We start from the raw sequence: 23,044 nt of genomic DNA, 5'->3' as shown, positions 1-23,044 counted from the left end.
ATTTGATCAAGACAAATATTTAATTTGATAAGGATGTTTTGTGTCTTTGCCCATAACTTTGCACGTGTTGATGTACATGACAGGGCAACTACTCTTACAATTAATTTATTGAATCTTGCAAGATACTGTTCTTAATTGTGTAACTACCTTTCTTGCCAAAGCAAAGCAACAGACGTCTATATCGGTCAGCTAATACTAGTCAAGGCCCAGTGCACTACTTTTGTGAGGAAAAAATATATATACTGTATATTTGTAATTATTTTTGTATGATTATATTTTTCCCCCCTGATTTATCAGGGGGTGCTTCAGCACCCTCAGCACCCCTATTTCCCACGTCTATCTTCACCACTGTATGAAATTGCACCCTGTGATGCTATTTGAATTGATCCCCAGGAACTCAATTGAATCAGTACATCAATAAGGTGGTGGGGTTGTATGGACAGTGCAATGGATATGTATCATCACAAATGTAGAAGTTGTCAGCACAACCGTACAGAGGATGCTATAATGCAGGCAGACACACACACACATCCATGACAGCTTTTGAACAGAGCCTGATAGTTGACTGCAGAACATACACTTTAGTCTGTATCCAAAGGCGACTCAGGTCCTCTGAGTACACATTCAGTACAATAGCCCAGAGCAGAGATTACCACCAACCTCCCCTCCCCCTATCACCACCCCACTCCCAACTACCTTTCCATATCACTCAATCAAATAAGTTTATTCTTTGCTCAATACTGTTATTTCCCCCCATTTGGTTGCATTCCACAGTAGTTCTGGAAAGAAAACAGACCATAATGGGACCATATACTCACTGCTAGCTACAGCGCTTACCTCAACGTGTACACAAATAACCTAAGGACCTAAATGTGTACAGACTACATGAAAGGCTTGCCTTGCAACCAGACATGGGGGTTAACTGTGGAGTCAGGAGAGTGTATCAGTGCTGTTGTTTGATATGATTTTGGTATCGATTGTGTTGGAGGCAGTGTAGAAGTACAGTTAGTTGTTGGCTAACAGCTGGAGGAGGAGTGTCTGTTTCCCTCTGACCGCTGAGGCAACTGTCTATCTCTGTAGGACTGGAGCAGATAATGAGGGTTTACACCAGTAGCCTACACTGCCCAAGGACATCCTGTTTTATATACAGCATGATGTTCTCCCTGCCTCGCTGCTCGGCTTTGTTTTCTCACAGACCCTGGGCCTAGCCTTAGACTGTCCTGCTTACATCTCACACTGAGCAGAGCTCTGAGCACAATGGGCCTCTGGAGCTAGCAGCCTGAGCTCTGGGCATTCAAGAGGTGTGAGTGTTCAAATGACTGTTATATAATGGATGTAAGCGCTATTTACTGTGATTCTCTTCTTCAACAATGTTTTGCCGAAGGGGAGCTATTCATGACAAATTACAGTATTTATAATAAAAATAATGCTGTATATTTGACTTACCCCATATGAAGATAATGTAGCGCAGTGGGATGTAGTATAATGCTGCTGTTGCCACAAAGAGAACCAAGCAGGCCAGGCAGGACAGGAAGGGCACAGACCAGTTGAATGTGCTGTGGATGAAATATTACATCAAATAAAGTCAGAATATCATTATGACTAGGATGTTACAAGATACTGCACAATCAATAATGTAGTTGCTAGCCAAAGCATTATACACCCACTGCTGAAGAGAACATTGAACTCACCAGTATACTGTGAGCATAAAATGTCAAACTTACTTCTTGACTCTTTCCCCTATGCATGCGATTTCATCCAAAATGTTTTGGACAGTGATGATGATCTCTTGAACCATATGGATTTTCTCCATCAGTCCCTTTTTCCCAGATTCCTAAAAGTACACAGGCACTGATGAGGTCTACTGTGCTGCATGTCAATTGTTTGAGGAAGCAAACGAAGCCCAGTTCATCTCTGCCGTACTATCATGAGTAATTCCATCTATTGAATGGCCTATAATGTCTCTTCAGACTATGCTTTTGAAAATGAGGCAGATTCAACGTTGGAAAGCTGTCATGATTTCTGCTTTTGTCCGCCACAAACAATGGAAGTGCTCTACATCTAAATCACAGATTAACTGGAGGATGAGACGGACATAAAATGGCCATCAGCAATCAGGCAGCATCCCAGATGACCCAGACAGGAAGAGTAGAAAGAGGCTACATGGTGCAACCAATCCACGGGGCGGGTTTAGACTTGTTTTGCCAATTCTATCCCACCCACCTCTATACTCTGTTTGGCTCTCTGTCCTCACACCTCTGTGTGTGAGAGAGCAGTGGCTCAACCATCCCAGATCACAGGGTTGTAATCATTGGATATATTTTCACTCATATAAGACTCATTTCATGTGAATGGGCTTTGGCTATGTCCACTCTCATCACCAAGGTAGTGTTAATAGTGTTATATTGTTCATTTTGTATTGCTAAATTAATATCATGGTGCAGAAGCCGTGATATGATACAGACATCCTATATAGACCAGATGGACATGGTATGGTGTCTGCCAATTTCAGTGTGGGGAAAAGAATAGATATTCTTCAGTTGAAATAGACATGATCAGATGAGTGCTGGTAACGGCAGAGAAGAAGCAGCACTGAGAAGCTTTCCAGAGGGAGAGGAGAGGCTGCAGATGATAACACCAGTAATGTGAGCTAAAGAGGGCTGAGGAGAAGACATCAAAAGGAGGAAATAATGACAGAAATGATGACAGAGAAGCGCGAGAGAGGGGGGGGAGGAAGATATCTGATGGAGTCTAACAGGAGGCTTGAGGATGTCTATATGTTTGTGTTAGAAGGCAGTTCCAGCCCCAGCCTGGGCTCAGTGACAGCGTCCAGACAGAATGCCTTTATCAGTCTCATGAGGCAGCCCCTGGGAAAACACGCTGTCCGCCAGCCCAGCACAGATAGACTCCCCACTGTCAGTCCCAAGTCTCCTCCACAACAAACACAGGAAGAGAGCAATTCCCACCCCTGTAGAGAGCCTCCCCTACCAGGCCGCTGGAAATATCTCAAATATGCTTTCTCTGAGAGATCTGTGAAGAGATTATTATCCCATAGTGTCATACAATAGAGACAGGGGAATAGTACTGTAGCCTATCATCCTATAGAAGAGACACGGCACTGTCTGCAGCAAGGCATAAAGAAAACCAACCTCAGTCTAATGTGAATGCAGATCCTTTACTTCACATTAGGTGTTAATTGAGCTCTTTCTCCTGAGCTCTCATTCAAAGCAGATTTTTGCCTGCTAAAAGCCATTTAAGATCCATGTCTGTGTGCTCCTGATGGACTGAGAGAGCTGCGCACAGGGAAATTAGAGCTCACTGGATATGGAGCATCATCAGTTAGGCTCAGATTCCCTTTCATATCTCGATCTAAACTTGTTTAAGGCCCCCTAAACATGAATTAGGATTCAAACCTGATAAGAGATATGAACTCTTATTTAACTGTAACAGATAGGCCTGTGTGCACAAGGTAAATGTAGACAAAGATTATCCAAAGATAAGCTTTCATTTGAATAAAAAAAAAGGTCCAAAAGATATGTACTATAAAGTGCGCATCAACAAGCTCTCCTGATTATCACCATTCATCTCCCTTAAGACCCTTGAAGTCCTCCATCTCCATAGTAATGAAAATTGGAAGTCCTTTACTACATCACTCATTTGATGATATTATTTATCTTTGTTCATTTCCCTTTTTAGCCCCTTACAAAACTGTTCTGTGCTCCTGGCAAACAAAAAAAATAAAACAGCTTGGAAAGGGATGGGTATACTGAGGGGGGTGGACCACATAAATCGTAAATGTGTACTGATTAGAAAACATGTGTCAAATCATATTCTCATTTCAGAAAAAAAAATGGTAAACGCTACCTTTTAAGGCGCCGTAGTGGGAACGGATTTGATCTTCTGCACAAAGGTAAATAGCAAATGTGGTTTCACAGGCATGTTGGGCATAATCAAACGCTTAAGAAAGCTCATTTAACATTGCTTTAATTTGAATAAATGGCATCAAATTTGAATATTCATTCAAAGCTTGACTGAATATTTTCTAGTGACTTATTCCACAAAGGCGCGAAAATGCACATCTTAATGAAAAACACCTGTGATTTTGGCATAGGTTCTGGTATGGTGTTAAAACAAGCTAACAAACAAATGAATACACAAACAAACGTGTGAGCAGTGAGCAGCTCCCAGAAGCAGTACGTTTTAGCGGGTACATACCTACCATAATGCACATAACTGATCACAGTCTGCAGTCGGTCTGGCCGGTGTGCTGAAGGTGACCCAACGGTCTGAGGAGGTAAGCGAAAGCACCCCTCCAGCTCAATCTGCCACCTCCTCAACCCCCCGAATCCAACCCCCTGCTCCCCTGGACAGTGCTTGAGGAGAATGTGCGCCCTCTCCCTCCCCCAGACCAGCCATACCAGCCAAAGGCCATAGGAGACCTATTTTATCTTCTCTGTTCATTATGATGGAGATCTATGGGCTTGTTTTTCTTTGTATTTTTTATGTTATGATTAAATATTGTCTATCTGCACAATTGATACCTAAGGCCAAAAGGAAGTCACTTTGGCCACATCATTTGTAAACCGTCTCTTTCCCTGAGGACAGATTTGTTCACAGAGAGAGAGAGAGATCTGTTATCCTGCTGTAACGTAGCCGGGCCTTTCGTCTCTCCTTAACGTCATGCCTTCACATTCCTAGTGCTCTAGCGGAGGTTTATATATTTCCTTCCTCCAGGGGAAAACAGGGGAAACACATATTTGAGTGTTTTCTTTCTTCTTTTTTTCTCCCTTTTTTAAGGGGTGGATCAGCTAAATATTGCGGAAAGAATATTGGTTCCATCAATGTAATTGTCTGCATAATTTCCAATCCCCCATATATTTTTTGGGTAAATATATATATCCATACACACATGCATACATATACACATACTGTATATACATACACATACCTATATAGACATACATACTTTTTAAAAGAATATACCTTTATTATTATTCCCTGCAAACCCTACCATCGATCCCCCAATTGGAGTAAACTAATAAACACTTCGGCTTTTACCTTCAATTTATACATCTTATACACATTTTACATTCACAGTCTATTTTACAATAGTTATTTTTTGTTTGTTTTTAGTCCTTCCTCTATTTCTGATAGCATCCAGTTTGATTTCTATTTGTAACTGTGCTATTTCACAAAAGTTCTGAACCTATATACATTTTACAGACCCCGTATGTTCTACATGTTTTATCTTTAACACTCATATTTGAGTGTTAATGGTAACCTTCTCAGAGGAGATAGCCTTCATTCACATCTTCGCAAAAGGACTAGGGGAAAAAGTAGTGCCTTTGAAGTCATCACATCTTTAACACTGACCACTCTTTAACCCCAAATAGTTTGAAAGATCTTGATATAAAGTGTAAAGCTACACTGCTTGATCTGCCTGCATGATATCACATTTAAGTGACAGCAAACCCATAATCTGACAGAAATAAGCCACTTTAAATGAAATCTGACAGCTTAAAACAAACACAGGCAACTGCTTCATTAGTAAATTAAAGAAGAGAGTGTGAATGGTCTTAGCTGGCTCATGTTAAACCGTTCAGAGAGGACTTCAAGGAACAGGAATTATTTGGTTTAAATTGTTACTCCGCAATATATGGCAATACATGAAAAATCTCCTCCCTGCTTTTTGAAAATCCCATTTCTTTTTTCATCTTAAAGAAAAAAAAGTAAGGTGAAAGGAAACCAAAAACTGTCAAATCATTGAGATGATAAAGACCTGCTTCTAATGATCCTATTTCAGTAGTAGCGTTATTAAAAGGAACACCATAAAAGCGGCACATCCTCATTCACTATTCATACAAACACACAATTGTCATATCATTGCTATATATATTTGGCCGCAGGATTGTCTCTTCTAAGCTCTTATTACAAATGCAGTGCAGCTAAGCGTACACTGCGTTATGTGTATCCACACATATCATGAGAGTTTCATCCATGAATTAGCCTTTGCTTTCAGACCGGATTTGGAGGACGGGCCTGTTTTTTAGCGGAGGGTGTTCCTCTCTATATGAAGGTAGCCCCTGGTCATCACAACAGAATATATTGAGCATATTATGGATATGATTCCTGGGCCTAGACGTACTGCAGAGGGATCATTGCTTGGAGGCTTTGCAGCAGATCCACACTTCCCCACCATAAAGCAATAATGCACATCCCATTAACTCTTCGCTCTCCTGACTAAAATGAAAGGAAATGTCTGGATAGGAGGAATAAGGAATAAAGACCATGTCTCTTTTGTCTTCTCCTTTTGGTGTTGGCATGCATTAAAATACTTGTTTTGGTATTGGGTGTCAAGAGAAAAAAAATCACATTCAGATTAACAATTAGAACTATGACATCATTATGAATACAGAGGTCCAATTGTTTAAGTGAGTGATAATCTTTATAGAATAGATAAGTAGATACTGTTCAGATGTCTGTAAATATGTATACTGCTGTACCGTTGCGCTTGGCCTCATTTGTTAGGGTAGGGGAAAGGTAAATCACATAGTAACCATCCCATTTAGAAAAGTGAACACATCTTCACTCGCTACTAATATCCCCAATGGCAGACAAACTTCAATTAATGATGCAGTTTAACATAGATTTTGGATTTCAAAGGACTGGGATACTGCAGCAGAGCACATTTGTAGTGATACTGAATACCCAATGGAATAGAGTGTAGTAAGTGCTGAAGGAGACGTGTTTGTCACATGGCATTACTATTTCCTACATTCTGTCCTCATTTTGAACAAATTAAATGTTCGTTTCTGCGAGACCATTTCCAGTGGAACTATGCAAACTAGATCTTGTATAACTTGGCATACAGAATATTTGACTATTAAGATAGTTAGAAATAAATCAAATCAAATACCTTCTCATCTTCCTCCTCATCATCGGTCATGTTCATGTTCGTCTACAAGAGAATGGAGAGAGGTAGAGTGTGTTTTCAAATGGACAGGGACACACGCGGGCACTGGAGCATTTTGAACAAACACCTAGTAATGAAATCCTGCTCTAGTACATATACCCCTATTGGGAGAGGCCTGTTTCATAGAGACGGCATCACAGGGGTGACCTCACACAAAAGGAGAGGTGAAAGAGGGCCTTCCTCACAAGAGCACTGTCACAGCAAAGCAATCTCATTTCTTCACAACATCAAAACAGAAAGAGGGGAGAAAAAACATTTAATTTGGATGCCGTTGCCTAGTTTACTTCACGTCAACTCATCCCTGATGCCTACATGGTGCACACTGTGACATTGCCTGTGAACAGGGCTGTGTTACTGCTGGGCACAGGGTCACGGAGAGGTGAAAGAGGCTCCACGCTTGATATGAGGGTGAACCCGGGCTTTAACATTGCCCAGGGACTGCATCTTTGCCAGCAGCCACAAACACAATCAGTGGGTTGGTGTTGGGGATGTTGCTGCAGGGAGGGGATGTTTGCAGGCCAGGGCCCTGGCCATCAAGATAGCTTACAACACAGTGAAATTGGGGGACATTGAGAAGTGGGAACAGCATTAACCTTTACAGACATGGCTAGGGGAGACTTCATTTCCATAACCTCGACTTTGATACAGAGGAGATAGCCGTACCATCTTGAGAATGTAATAAATACCCTGTGTCTAGAACAGTATCAACACAGCATCAATGCAATGTTGTATGCTCAAATAATACTGTGTATGCCTCAACATAGTAAATAAATGAAAAAATGCATTTTGCTAATATTTGGGAAAAAATGATGTTAACGGCATACTCTTCATTCACTATTATAGAGCATTGTGGGCAGTTCGACACAGCCAAATTCTAGTGGGAGTGCCAATCTATGTCCTGACAGCCAGAGGCTGCTCTGCTCTGTATGCTTCTGACCAGTGAGTGGGCGAGGGGGACATGAAGAGCTGCTATGACGTGTGTAGTATAGACCAGCTCTGTATAGAGTACAGTACAGTAGGAGGAGACACTCACCAAGTCCTGATTGCTGCTGACCCTCCCCGGGGTGACCTGGAAGTAGTTCCAGCCGATAAGCAGCAGCAGGAAGATGGGCATCATGAAGAGTTCCCAGGTCCACACCATCACCATGAAGGTCTGGAAGGACAGGGGGTGGTCAGGGAGAGGCATAGTGTGGGAGAGAGTGGGGTGTGAGACTCACAAACAGCACGGATACAGCACGAAGGGTGGCATCGCCGTCATACAACATGGGCTAGAACCCAAGCCCAGACACAATGTCCTGCTCACCCCACACATCCCAGCATGCACCTCTCCAAATAAACATAATGGGTTTACCTACCGCCCAAGCCCCATGAACAGCACAGAAGAATGCAAAGCTACGCCACTAAACTACACAGCATCTTAGTGGCTGGGAGGTAAGAGAGGCATTTGGGGATAATTTTTTATATTCCAAAATCCCATTTATTTACAACGATAACAGTGCTGGCAGTGTGCCTTTATGCAGAACGGAATGTCTGACAAGGGTCGGCATGGAATCCTGTATTTTATACAGCATATCAAACCCTCTTAGACTGGGAAGAATTTGGGCTGTCTGACTGACTGTGACTAGGAACATATGGCAACTGGAGAAGCATTTGCAACATTTACCCCTCCACGGTGATGATAGTGAGAAAAGCCAAGACCCCTGGTTGAAATAAGATGGATCACACTGAATGAGTAATCCCTCATAATTCTGTAAAGAAACGGCGGTAAGCATAGCACACAACACCCACTGCACTTCACAGCAGAGCACTAATTGGACGGCTGCATTTAAACCCATTTAGTGACAGCCTAATGAGTTTGGCTCTTGCTGAAATTGTCCAGTGTGTGAGGAGGAACACACCAGCAAGTTGACAATGAAGAAATGAAGTCCTCAAAGTTAGTATTATTTTATATCTATTACTGTGTAACACTCTGCCTAGACATTCATTTTACCCATTTCTGAGGAGGCCATTTTCTTTTGTAATGGATATAAGTACTCCCTTCTATATCATAAAATATGATTTACTCTTTGAAAAGGTACAAAAACTCCTCTCTTTCTTTAACTTTGTTTTCATGAGAGGAGGAACTTAACCATAAGGCTAGAAGAAAACAAACCTAGTAACCTACAACACCCAATGGAATGAGGAGTGGGATGGATTCTCAAAACTCTACACTAGATCACTACAATTTACATTTACATTTAAGTCATTTAGCAGACGCTCTTATCCAGAGCGACTTACAAATTGGCATGCTGTGCCGTTTGAGTGTGGACTGCTGGGGGCTTGTTACAGTAGAAACAATATGTTTGACTTAGACCTTAGACAGGATGTGAACCGCTTGGGCCTTCAGGCCTCCATTTGAGCCCTGTAAACAGCAGACTGGTCCTGTCATATCAGCCTGTTTCCAGCCCTACTGGCTCTGGGGCAGTCTACCTACTGCCACACCAGGCTTGGGTTCAATGGATTCAAACTGCCTCCAGGGAAACGTGAACCATTAGTAATACTCCAAACACTGGTCCCTCACAGCCCTAGGCTTCCTCATCACATAGGTTTACTACTCATCACATAGGTTTACTATCGTTCGTAATATCTGTGTAATGTGAAGTGTAGGAACAACACCGTGGGATGACCAAGATGTGAGGACACAATATGTTACTGCAATTTCTCCATATCAAATTATTTGAATTACGCATCCACAACAAACGCTGGTGGGAAAACCTAAAGGTAAAACAATGAATTTGCATGATGTGCAGAGGTAGCTTTAGCATGTCTGCTTCTATTTATGAATAACCTACATCATATGTTGTCACCTCTATTCCCATGAGACTATTCTAAACCTACACTAATTTCACCCCAGAGGAATTCAGCAGGCTGCTGGACAGGTAGCTTGTCATATTGAGAGCATTCCCGCAACAAAAAAATGCCTGGAAACTAACATGAGCCCAGCAGGAATGTTGAACCCCCTTGCCCTCCCTGCAAAAGCTGCTACATTAACCACTAAAGTCTAATTGCCTGGTCTCTGTCTTCCTGTGCGAGTCAACAATGGGAGGCAATTCATTTCCTCCCAGGGAGTCAGTAGAGAGAATCTGTCACAGGTATTCATAATCGCCCACTAATGCAAATTTCTGCTCACAACGCTCTGGCTTGGTGGACAAGATAAAAGGCTAGAGAAATACAATGGCTGGTGTCTAAACTGAGCACCTAAATGAGGGTAGAAACCAAAACTGTCAGAAATATCTCCACAATTCCTCCCTCGTGGTGTGTCAGTTCGTGTTTGGAGAATTTACATGCTTTTTAAAAAAAAAACACTAATAAAAATGTAACTGTGAACATCTGGGAAAGCTGCTGGAATTCCTTCACTCAGGCTCACAGAGCTGCGTCTTCACCATCAGATATTTCTCATTAATGAGCAGAGGCAAAGTTATACCTTTCCCCCGTCTCCTCACATTCTCTGAGGCTTCTGTGAAATGGAGAGAACTAATTCCTCGCTAAGTGGTTGATGTTTTATTAGTGCCGAGCGTGAGTGATTAAAGGACGGGGTGGACAAAGTGCAACCTGTCAGGCTTAAGTCTACATTTATATTGAAAAGAATCCACCTTTTAATGGGCCTCAAAGTTGGGCTCCATTTCATTTCAGTCCTATCGTCGTTTTTTTTTATCCCACTACAAATTACACATGACAACGGGAACCTTAAAATCCAAAACACCTCAACACTGATATTTTACATTGGCGGTAAAGCAGTCATTTATTTCACTAAAAGGACAGAAAGCAACAAACAGGAAGCAGGGGAGCTAATAATAAATGATCTACCTGAACGGTACGTTTACACACAGCAGAATTGGATAATGAACGACTTGTAATTGCACAAGTGTTAGTATGTGTGTCTGGGAGGAGTGTCTTTAATGTAGGAAACCTCCCTTGACAAACACCATTTTACTGAAAAATGCCTACATGATTATGCATGGGGTGTCTAATAATGAATGAATAAAAAATATTAGCGAGCAGTGGATTAGGTGATGGAGATGTACTCTCCTTAGCCACCTGTAAGAGCCTGGAGAAGGGCCGACCCTGGGCAGCGCCACTCTGCCAGCGGGGTTAACAACAGGCTGACAGATTTGTTTTATAGTGCCATTAATATGATTTCAGTAAATGCATTCTGCGCCTTCTCATGCAGATCCCCTGGCCAGCAGAATCCAGCACCTAATAATAAAGCACTCAGCGATTAAAAGTGTGAATAAAATAACTCTTAAAGCTGAGCAAGCATGGCAGCTCACACCACCCACACTCTCCCAGGAGGGGGAGAGGGGACCGCAGTAGGAACAAAAGGTCGAAGACGCCTTCTCCAAGAGTTTCTACCATCCTGCAAATTGATTAATGGGAGAGAGAGGACCCACTCTACCAACCAGACGACTGACTGACTGACTAAACACTAGACAGGAGGGCTGCCAAACCCTGCACATATACACAGCTCCATGTAAACATATACTGTATGTGCCAAACTAATGAAATGTGTTATGGAATCATATCATTGAATGTATTTAATCCTACAATTATAGCAATTATTACCAAATAGTGTATCACTCATTATTACCCTGACATTAAGCTTGCATTAAAGAGGACACCGTAATTACAAATACAATACTAAGCAGCTCTAATACTGTAACTATAGGAAATCTATAAAAAGGGGAAATTCTTATCTCTTCTGTGTCTATCTTTGGTTGAGCTTGGAAAGCTACTGTAAACTAAGCGAAAAACAGAGCAGAGAGAGGACAGAGCCAACTAGCATTATGGGGGTCAGTCAGTGGGGCTGTGGATGAATGCCAGATTACATGAATGTAGCTGAATAAGTTGAACAAGGCTTACTACAGGCTCCAGGGGTATCTGTCTCTCTCTGTGTGTGTGTGTGTAAAGAGGGGTAAAAATCTTGCATAATCGCCACTCTGGTATAGATGTACTTTTTCTGGGTGAAATCAAGGGCAGTGGGAGTAATCTGCATTGCTTCCTCAAATTAAAATACAAAAAAATAGACATTAATAATGAATCAAAGACACCAGTGGCTGCTCGGCTCACGCAGGCCTTTTTTTCAGCCAGGCTGGAACAGAGAGTCTAGCTGAGGGCTAATGTTGGGGACGCTAGTCTGTGGTAGGCTTTAAAGCAGCTGTAAATGCAGAGAAATTAGACATGTAATTTGTGGTGAGCTCGGGCCAATAAGGGGACAGGCTTTCAGGGGGTGTCGGAGGCAGAGAGGAAGCACAGATGAGATTTCTCTGCAGGGCAGGTAGAGATGGTGTGGGCAGCCATGGTGCTCGGAGCTAACGCTAAATAAATATTTCACATACGCTCAGCTCAAGTCTTATTGACTAGGGAGAGCGAGAGAGAGAAAGAGAAAGAGAGAGAGGGGAAATCTCACCTCCCTCTTGGGCATGAATGTATCATCTGTAGCAGCTCGGACCACTAAAGAATGTATACACAGTACACACAAATAAACCATTGGTATAGACAAGTTTCTGATAATCCAAGCCATATTTAAAAAACAATAAAAAAACTATATGAACAATATGAGTTTTACTTACTGCAATGGCTTTTAAGTATGCCATGAAACAAGGCAATACATTTCAATGTAAACTCTATCAATTTAATTAAATTTGAACAATGAATCTACTTGAGTTTAACTCAGTAATGATTCATAAATAAGGAAATTGAAAGCTTAGAACACTAGGAATGTTAAGAAAATTCAGTGGCTGCTAGTAAGGATGCCAGTACTAGTACAGTATAGCGATAGCGGGCTCCTTATCAAAGGGAAGGGAAGACAAGAGAAGATCAGCAGCGCTAGGCAGGGCATTAGCATTTCCTTGCAAGACTGGTGTTGGCCATTGTCTCCCTGCCTGTCTGACACATGCCAATGCTAAAGCAGGTCTGGAGTCAGGGTGGAGCGGGGCTGGACCAGGGTTGTACCAGGGCGGTCAGTAGGGGCCCCGTGGTGCCTGTCAGTAGTGACCACTCCAACCCCAAGCTCCAGCACTGGCCACAAGTGTTTAATCCGTGTCGGGAGCGTTAGCACTGAACGACCTCCTGGGTGACAGATCCTTCATGAGAGCCTTTTCCCCCGAGGAGGTGGGGAGGGAGGGAGTAGCGTTTACTCTCTCTCCCTTCCCTCCCTGTCAGCTCGGCTCACAGACATGTTAGCGCACACGGGCCGAGGTCTGCCCCGTTACAGCCACACACAGACACGGTCAGGTCACAGGCTCTTGGGAGAGGTGTCCTCTGTGACTGGGGAGGTGGTGAGCATGTTAGAGGCAGTCATTACGATACGGCACACACCACAGGGTTAAACACAGAGCACACTTCATCTGGGGCCAAAATAAGCACAATATTAAAGCGCTACGGAGGGACAGACAAAGCACCACGGCGGATGCACCAACACAGGGCTGCAGTGTTATTCATAGCAACATCATCTTGTTTATCCTCTGAAATGATCATTTCATACTGCTTTATATTTGTAATGAAAATGAATATATTATACAATACAAGACAATGAATTATTAAAATGAACTTGAAAATAACAAGTGTACTATTTTGCAGAAAATATGTTATTTAATGCTCTAATTGAGAGAGGACAACTGTCTGCCAGAGAAAGGCTCTCTGTATAATAAGAGGACTTGTCTCAAGGTTACGGTTACCAGCTAGCCCCTAGAGCTGTCAACTGACACACTGCCATCCAATGTGGCACCTCAATAGCAGTACCGACTATTTAAAATAAGAAGGCGGCTCTCAGTAATTGTGGGTACTGATATCCCATTCTTTAATAATTAATACATCTTAGACTATTTTCAAAAGGGCTGTCTTCCTCTCCCTCCCTGACATATTCCCAATGCAAACTATGTGAGAACTCCCACAGCCATAGAGTTTAAGAGTGTAACCCCCGAGACGCAAGAACCCAGTCTTTTAAGGCCAGCCAGCCGAGCCACACACAGACCTCCAACTTTTTCAACAGAAAGAAAACAGATGCAGAGAAAGGAACGAGAGGTTTCACATGCATGTATAAAGTTTGACTTTACACTCCTCTCACACTCTTTTGGTCATACATACTGCATTACTGCATCGCAGTAAACCAAAAAGGGACAGATCAGTGTTCACCAAACATGTCACTTTTGGGGACGGTGTTAACTAGAATAATTATGACAGCACTGACTATGGCTTTGATCCTGGCCGTCCTGGTATTCTGGGTAATGGGCCCGGCTGGGGGGCAAGCGGGCGTGGTGCGGCGACACCTCACAGGTGGTCCCTTGGGACCTCTGGATCCAGATCTGACCCTGTCCTGCTCTCATCTGGGAGATGAGGATTCTATCAGCCAAAAAAAGCAGCCATGGCAGCTGCCAACAGTGTTTTTCAGCTGCACCGCATCAAACATTCATCAACAGCCATCTTTACAGTCTGTGATGTGAGGCAATCAGCATTTCACAGGCTGTCAAATGATGTCTAAACCAGTTGCTACCTGGCAGTGTCAAAAAGAAAGCTGTTCAAATACACACATAAGATATACAGGTTTCTTTCTAATCAGAACTCCTGACAGACGAGACCACCTAATATGTTAAAATATTAATTCTACTTAAATACTTAAAGCGCACTAATGACAGAAAAGCTAAAAATCAGCTTTCATGTGTAAATAATCCCTTTTCTTTTTTTTTGAGGACCTCCATCCCCATTTAATCTAAATCTAAATTGTTCTCAACTTTAAACCTCTGAAACAGATTAATATGCTCATTTTAGTATGTTTGAGAAACTTCTGTTCTGTTGGTCCAGCAGATCCACAGAAAGGAGGCTTTGACTTTGACAGTTTTTCCCATGTAGAATTGTAGCTGGGAGAAGAGTTATCACCCATCAGGCTCTCCACTACATAGTTCAGCAGTGCTATAGCTCCATCTACAGGCACTGGAAATATCTACAGGAAAGAACTCTGGGTGACCCCTCTCTCTGCAGTTGCTGCTGATGTATGGCACATTCATCTAGCTCAGTATTGGGGAGCAGCATATTTAAAAGGGAGTTATTTGATGAAGATTTTAGCTGTCACACTCTCTCTCTCTCCCAGAAGAAGGGAACAGGCCATTGACAAACTTTAGAAAAAGGCACATCCTAGGCTCATTACTGTGGCATAAACAAGCGCTGAAAGAAATCCACATTTCTTGTTTGTATTTCTGTTTACCAATGAAGACGTTTATGAGGCTTTGCCAGAAGTTTATTTAAATGCTTGCAAAATATTATTTGAACATTACCTAATTAGAAAGTTGCTATTTTGAAACTGAAACCTATGGGTGGAAAATCCAAGGTATAGACTCCATTTACAAAGGAGATTACGCAATCAGAATCAGTAACCTCAAGCCCTGCAAACGATGACAGCGCTGCAGAAGTTGGCATTCTTAACAGGCTTCCTCTTCGCATTATAATTATAAGATGAGCCGTCTTGATTTTAAAACAGTGTACATTGTATGCCCAATTTAAATAGTCTACTCAAAATACTCACTTTTCTGATTGCCACACATGAGGGAATTTTTATTTAACCATTATCATACCAGGTAAGTGACTGAGAACACATTCTAATTTACAGCAACAACCTGGGGAATAGTTACAGGGGAGAGACGGGTGGGATGAATGAGCTAATTGGAAGCTGGGGATGATTAGGTGGCCATTATGGTATGAGGGCCAGATTATTTTATGATAAGTGCCATGGGATCTTTAGCGACCACAGAGAGTCAAGACACCCATTTAACGTCCCAACTGAAAGACTGCACCCTATCACTGCCCTGGGGCCTTTCTTTTTTTTGGGGGGGGGGGGGCTCCTATTGGCCCTTCAACACCACTTCCAGCAGCATCTGGTCTCCCATCCAGGGACCAACCCTGCTTAGCTTCAGAGGCAAGCCAGCAGTGGGATGCAGGATGATATGCTGCTGGCCAGTTGGAGGGAGAAGTTATGTGACTGAGATGTTTTTGTTTTAAATGATATTCTCAATGATACCTAAGGCTCGAAACATTGCCAATGCAGCTCATGGGAAACTAGATTGCACTGTTCCTTTTGTGAGACAAATCTCTCAAACAAACAAAAAATACTTCACACATACCAAAAGGTATTTCATAATGCACACACGAAGATCCACATTCCCTGAATTGACTGCATGTTTTGAGCCGGTCAGAGCATTAGCCTATGGGATTTACAGCAGCTTGGCGGCTAAGGCTTTCTGGTAAGGCACTAGCGGAGGATCCCACAGTCCAGAGATGAAACCACATCAGCGGTAATGCATTACAGGATGCATGTGGTGTAAAACGGCAGCAATGGTCTGTCTGGCTGATAAATAATGTATTGTAATGTATATTAAAGTCTAAGCCTACACTGCAGCCGTTCCTAGCAGCATATTCTGAGAAGCAGCAGAGGCAGAGTGCTGCTGTAGAAAGGAGAAGATAATCCTCTGATTATGCACATCTTAGAGGCAAGCGGAGGCCATCTGTCAGTGTCTGAATCAGTTACCTATTAGCAGGGCCTAAAGATAGAAATATAGGAGCGGTAGCTTGTTTCATTAAGGCACGGTGGCATGCTGCTCCAGACAGCTCCAAACACAAACTTAATTGCAAATTGGGAGGAGGAGTGGTCCTCGTGTCGCTGTGCTGTGGCTGACCCCACAGAGGGCCAGGGCAATGGCGTGTGTAATGGTACGCCACTGGGCTTGCAATGGCTGTAAAGGCCCCTCGGCTGCACTCTTGTCTCACATGGCAAGGCTTTTGTCTGTGTTAATACTCAATAGTTATATTTGACTGTCGCTCCAAAGGCCATATTCAGGTTTTGATTGTTGCTGCTCTTCATGTAGTGAGGTGTTGAGGATGCGATGCCTGATTAGAAATCAGAACTTTTCTTCAGTCTAACTCCTATCTGCTGGTGAGTGGGTGATTAACACGGCTTATTTATCAGCAGGCTGATTCACTCTCTCCTCAGGCAAGTCTTGGCAGACACCTTTAACACAAGCGCAATGCTTTCCAGAGGAAAGAGGAAAGCATTTTCCAGAGGAAAGCATAGGGCTCAGTGGACTGCAGATAGCCAGACTGCTCTATTGCAGTGTGTCTGTCTCTAAATGGAACTGCATGGGTACAAACTGTCCATCTTACTCACAATCAAGATAACACATTTTAAAACACACCATTTCATCCCTGCAACAGGAGCACTCAGCTCTTACACAAATTCAACAAAACATTTCAAACTGTTAATCTTTAGGTACAAATACACAACAACAAAAATGTACATAATTTTGGTCACAGTATGTCTTGTTTTTCCCTTCTCAGATCTCCTATTTGTGGGCTCGTCTTGAACAGCAGGTGTAGTGGAAGTGGAAATGAAAGATTAGAGTGTGCCACCACACACTGGTGGCCTGCAGAGCATTTAATTATAGGTGGGGGCCAGGAGATGGCCCTATCCCGCTGACCTGTCACCCGTCAGCCCGCCTACCCTCCTGCATGCCCGCATTGCTGACTACGTGCCTTTCTCCCTCCCAGTCTCCGTCTATCTGCCTGCACACACTAGCTTCCTGTCTGCCAGTCTGTCTCCTTGTCTGTCTGTGTCCATACCTGTACTGATACCGTGAGACTGGCCATTGCCTGAGGGGATATGCACTTGAGGATCAGTGAGCAGAGCTTATAGAATACACCAGGTATGAAATACACGTCGCCCCCGAAACAGAACATAGTGAGGAATGAAGGCTGTGAAGAAAGGAATCTTCACACACCCTGTCTGTGACTGCTTCCTCACCCTGACTTGATGCTACCAGGGCTTTATGGCACGAGGATGCTCTTATTCATGATGACATTACATGTGCTTTAAGGTGGGAGATTCACAGGGTGAAATAAAGATTATTTCAGCTTAGGGTATTAGATCACAATGCCTCATTAAAACAGCTAGACAGAGACATTTAAACAAGGATCAAATCTCTCAGGCCAACTGTCACTACTCCTCCACACAGAGGACACCGTCCCCAGGAGGAGAGGGCTTAGCTAAGAAGTCAGATGACCAAACAGCCAGACCCAAGGCCTTCACATAAAGCCCTCGTGCCAGAAGAACACTGAAGCAAGCCAAGTGGGGTTTGAATTAAAGGATATAGCACAGCTTGTACTTTACTTTCAAATTCAGCATGGAGATAAAGACTGGCCGTGTCAATTCTAGGGAGCATGTGACTGAGAAACAGTAACAATGATCTAAGTAGGCCTATACCTGAACATACTGTACCTATCATCTACCGCAGATGAACAGAAGGAAGTGTTAAAATAGTGCTGCAGTGAAATAGGATACACCAATTGCACAGCCCAAGGCTTGGAACTAGTTCATTAGCATGGGGCAATGACTTACCAGCAAGGCTATTACACTCCGCTGTGTGCTCTCCCACTGAAAACAGCTTTTAATGTACTGTAACGTATGCAGCACTGCCAGGGTGATTTTCCGAACTCGGTAGATATTCTGGGCAAGGACCTAATGGGAAATAATGCAAACAAAATGGCAGCTAGCATGATTTGATAAAAGCTTTATGTGTATGATTCAAAATCAGGTTTATTCAAGGCCTTATTTGCTGCTGTGTGGCTTTTCTGGTTTGTTGTCTTGAGCCAAATAGTTAGACTATGACCAATCAAAGCTAACATGCTGCTTGCCTATGGAAGTTTTGTTTCTGTGATTTAAGGAGCATGTTCCAGTACTCCTTCATCCAACAAACGGTATCTACCATGCTCTATGTGTATAAATCATACATTTTAGACTCTATATGCCTAACATTCATTGCGAAGGTAAACCTTTTTGGAGAATTTTCTGTTGTCCTCCATGAATTTCTCCTCTTTTGGTTTGAAGGTTTTGATGCCGGCTCTAACCTGAGAAAGATGTTACAAATTGTCAAAGACAAAGTGATTGTGTCAATTGTCAAAGAGCATGAGCTTGGCTAGAATCAGCCAGTGAGTTCTTACTGGGTTATAGTGGACCTCCATCACCAGTGAGATGGTCCCTTTGGCTGGACCCCTCAAGTTCTCATTCTTCAACCCTCGGGTGACCTGCTGTCCATTCTGAACCTGTAGCATTAGAAAATGCATGTCAATCAATTGCACCACATTAGTATTTACTGAAGATGCTCCTACCTCTCTGACCCATGACATGTACAACTTGTCAATGTCAATGAATAAACTATTATGAATCAAAGGATCCCCAACTTACAGAGAGTAGTGGAATGGCCACTCTGCCCAAAAAGTCTGGGGCTTTGTCTCCGTCTTCATCAAAGACCTTCAGCTCCAACACATCATGGATGTCCTTTACTGGGCTGTCAACAGAAAACTAGTTAGTCCAGATCTGAAGGAATACATTCATTTGCATTCATGTTTACAAAGTACACTTTAAGACCAAGGAAAAACACATGTACAATGTAAAGACTTTGTTCCACTCGGGGCTGAGTGTTTTGTAGATGGTGTGAGTCTGTAGCCTGCTGTTCCCCAGCTCCAGTACACAGAATGGATCACTTTTCCCTGCAAAGAAAGAACAAAGCTGTGTTACATTGTGTGTGCAAGTGTAAATGGACTCAGCCATAGAAAGTGACCAGTTCAAAGGGGAATGGTTAAAAGTGGAGTGATATATCACCATTGAGATCAGTTGATGTGAGATCTGTTGCATTGAAAACCTTGACTTGAAGGAAGCCAACCTCCCTCACACCTTTGTGAGAGTTCTTCAAACTCTGCAAAGGTAAAATGACACCATCAGTCTTAGTTAAATGTATAAACGCAAGTTAGTATTCTGCAAGTTAGTATAGATCGCTTTTGAAATGTATTTACTTGTCTGCTTGTAGTTACTAATTCAAGCATGTAAAATGTCAAAAGTGACATGAATAAGTAGTAATATTTCCCTAAAGATACTAACATATTTCTCCAGTATTTGGTCCCTCTCGTCTGGCTGTTCCAGGGGAGGTTTGTTAATGTCTGATATGGAGGCCTCACTGCAGGGGTTGAAGGTGGCCAGTAATATCAGCCTGCCTTTGCCTGGGTCCAGGGCTTGTGTGTAGAGCTGCTGTGTGTTTACTGGCAGCTTGGACAGGTCCACCTCAAACCTGCACACAAGACGGTATCAGCCTTCAATATCACGGCTGAACCATGTCCATTTTAAAAGAACAGCGAAGATAACAAACAATCAGACAATCAAGGCCATACTAACATTCCCCAGGATTCCGCACTCTTCCTGCCTCTCTTAACAAACACCTCCACATTCAGTGGCTCCAGCCAGTTCTCATACTTGTTGAAGTCAAACTTCTCCCTCCACCGAGGGTTGGCCTGAATGCGCAGGTTCTGAGGGAGAGAGCGATAGAGCATAGTGCTGATACAGTACTGTAGTGTGGGTGGGCACTGGAACACACACGGCCTGATGCAAAGCGGTGTCAGGTTTAATGCAGTGTCACAGTGAGCAGAGATTACATGAAAGGTGGATTTAGTTTTCATTCAGTGCGACCAGGACGGGGCGGGGGAGAGGAGAGGAAAGGAGAGTAGGGGTTTTTGTGTGAGCGCTCCTCAGCCTCTTCTCTAGGATTGTAACTACTGACAGCATCCAGTTAGGATTAGCTTTGTTCAACAAACAAACAAGCCAAAACAAAACCAGAGAGGTTTACAGAGAAATGACATGAGAACACAAGACTGGCACGCTGCAGAATCATCAGGAGGGAGGCCAATAAGTAGAGGTAGACGAGCAGGGCCTGCTGGGTATGCAAATCAAGTGAAGCGGAGTGAAGCCCTCCACCTGAAGGGGAGCATGGTGCAGAGAGATGCCCAGTCTAATGAGCTGCTCTGCCATGCTCCAGTGAGCCAAGGTGGAGGTAAAACACTGACACACACCTGCTGAGAGAAAGGGAGGGACAGATAAAGGGAGAGACAGAGAAAGGGAGGGACAGAGAAAGGGAGGGACAGAGAAAGGGAGAGACAGAGAAAGGGAGGGACAGAGAAAGGGAGGGACAGAGAAAGGGAGAGACAGAGAAAGGGAGAGACAGAGAAAGGGAGAGACAGAGAAAGGGAGAGACAGAGAAAGGGAGGGAGAGAGAAAGGGAGGGACAGAGAAAGGGAGAGACAGAGAAAGGGAGATACAGAGAAAGGGAGGGACAGAGAAAGGGAGGGACAGAGAAAGGGAGGGACAGAGAAAGGGAGAGACAGAGAAAGGGAGAGACAGAGAAAGGGAGAGACAGAGAAAGGGAGGAACAGAGAAAGGGAGGGACAGAGAAAGGGAGGGACAGAGAAAGGGAGGGACAGAGAAAGGGAGAGACAGAGAAAGGGAGAGACAGAGAAAGGGAGGGACAGAGAAAGGGAGGGACAGAGAAAGGGAGGGAGAGAGAAAGAAAGTGAGGGAGGGAGAGAAGGAGAGAAAGGGGAGTGGGAAGAAATTAGTAGCAGAAAGGAGGGTGGAGAGCATGTGCAAATGGGAAGGGAAGAGACAAAAGGAAGGGAGGAGGCAAAAGGACTAATAGATCGAGAAATAAGCTCACCTTGCTCTTGTACTTCTGCTCTCCCAGTCTGTAACGCACATAGACGTCCCCCTGGCCGTATTCAGGCATGTCCTGTCCCTCTAACAGGGTAATACCGAACACGCCACTCCACAGCTGGCTCATATTGGTGGCCTCAGCTGAACCCTGGGGCTGGTCCTTATCCTGGGGCTGGTCCCCCTTCTGGTTCTGGCCTCCCTGAGAGACACAAACATGGACACACAGCTGCATTAGGACACCCTCCATGACAAAACCCTCTGAGTGGCTACCCCACTATTCACCGGTGCCTCAAGTCTGGCACCTCATCTGCATGGACTGCATGGGCTACAGCCTCTTTCTGTTTGAGCACATTAGCCTTTCTCCAGTGAATGTAGCAGAGCCACGTCAGTGGGGAGAGGAGAGGTTCCTGGAGAGAGGGGGGTGTCAGTGAGCAGAGCCGCCAGATGTCCCTGGCTGTGACAGTCCCACTCATCACAGACCTAGAGACAGAGTGTGGGGAGGCAGGACACTTGGCATACTGCACAGGAGACAGCCGGCCGCAGTGAGTAATGATGCAAACCAACCACACAGCCCTCTCATCAGCAAATTATGCATGGATGTACATAAAGCCTGGCAATGACATATACAGCATTGTACACATTGGTCTATTCTTCACTAAATCTCAATTATCCAATCAAATCTCTAAAATCAGCAAGAAGGGTATGAGAGGAACAAGATGTCCAGGATATCAGAACACAGAGACATCAAGGACAGCCTTTCCCAAATCTAACCGTCCTTCCGGGCCACAGGGGAAGACGGGGAGGATCTATTTAACATCAAAAGGAGATTGTCTACTGGCCTATCAGGAGATTAAACTGTGGCAGATGTTGCGACTGAATAGGCGTGAGAATAAACCCACAATCACCATAATGAGAGAAGCGTCAGTCTAAAAAACAAAACAATTTAACTGCCTCCAATTTCAGCCTAAATCACAATGCTTAAAAAGAGATAGATCTGAGGCTCTACAGAGTGGGAGAAACAGGCCTTGATACGCATCTATGTGTTCAAAGTTCCCTTGAGCCTGTGCAGTGATAGGCCATCTCTTTCAAAACAAACAGCAGAGAGAGAGGGGATGTGTGAGGCTGACCGTAATTAAAGAACAGGACTGTAATCTGCTCCGACCTCTTTGATACTCTGTCTCCCTCTGCTGCCCTGGCCGGCACGGCTTCAAAAGGCCCAGCCCAGCCCCAGCTATGGCCCCCTGCCACCCCGTCCCTCCCCTCCTCTCCGGGGTCACTGCCCACACCGTCACCCAGGGGCCAGGCCGCTGGGGATCAAAGCCTGTACGTCTCAGGGACCTGTATTAACATGGAATACCATGGCACAGTGCTGCTCGGCCCTATAAATATCCCTCATCTCCTCTCTAAAGAGGAGGAACACAGTGGAGTGGAGGAGCGACATGAAGCAGGGCCCGCCAAGTGTTTATCTTGGACACATTTCTATCTCAGCGGCCAACAAAACAATTCCACTTAAC

At 43.8% G+C, this 23,044-nt stretch overlaps 1 protein-coding gene across 3 annotated transcripts in view; it reads right to left on the bottom strand.

The window, feature by feature from the left end:
• The window catches only part of LOC115109792 (multiple C2 and transmembrane domain-containing protein 2-like), a 42,755-nt gene that overhangs the window by 6,751 nt on the left and 12,960 nt on the right, over positions 1–23,044 (bottom strand). For all 3 annotated transcript variants that reach the window (XM_065009744.1, XM_065009745.1, XM_065009746.1), the window contains 13 exons: positions 21,535–21,729; positions 20,223–20,353; positions 19,932–20,118; positions 19,656–19,749; positions 19,441–19,543; positions 19,239–19,341; positions 18,995–19,096; positions 18,827–18,901; positions 18,393–18,512; positions 8,007–8,126; positions 6,917–6,958; positions 1,725–1,834; positions 1,447–1,556 (listed from right to left, as the gene is read on the bottom strand). In XM_065009744.1, coding sequence (XP_064865816.1) covers positions 1,447–1,556; positions 1,725–1,834; positions 6,917–6,958; positions 8,007–8,126; positions 18,393–18,512; positions 18,827–18,901; positions 18,995–19,096; positions 19,239–19,341; positions 19,441–19,543; positions 19,656–19,749; positions 19,932–20,118; positions 20,223–20,353; positions 21,535–21,729 — 1,492 coding nt within the window. The remainder of the gene's footprint in view (positions 1–1,446; positions 1,557–1,724; positions 1,835–6,916; positions 6,959–8,006; positions 8,127–18,392; positions 18,513–18,826; positions 18,902–18,994; positions 19,097–19,238; positions 19,342–19,440; positions 19,544–19,655; positions 19,750–19,931; positions 20,119–20,222; positions 20,354–21,534; positions 21,730–23,044) is intronic.

This window comes from Oncorhynchus nerka, linkage group LG25 (assembly GCF_034236695.1).
Source record: "Oncorhynchus nerka isolate Pitt River linkage group LG25, Oner_Uvic_2.0, whole genome shotgun sequence".
NCBI classification, from domain to species: domain Eukaryota; kingdom Metazoa; phylum Chordata; class Actinopteri; order Salmoniformes; family Salmonidae; genus Oncorhynchus; species Oncorhynchus nerka.
The sequence above is the reverse complement of the archived record's forward strand: the minus strand, read 5'-3'. Positions and strand labels throughout refer to the sequence as shown.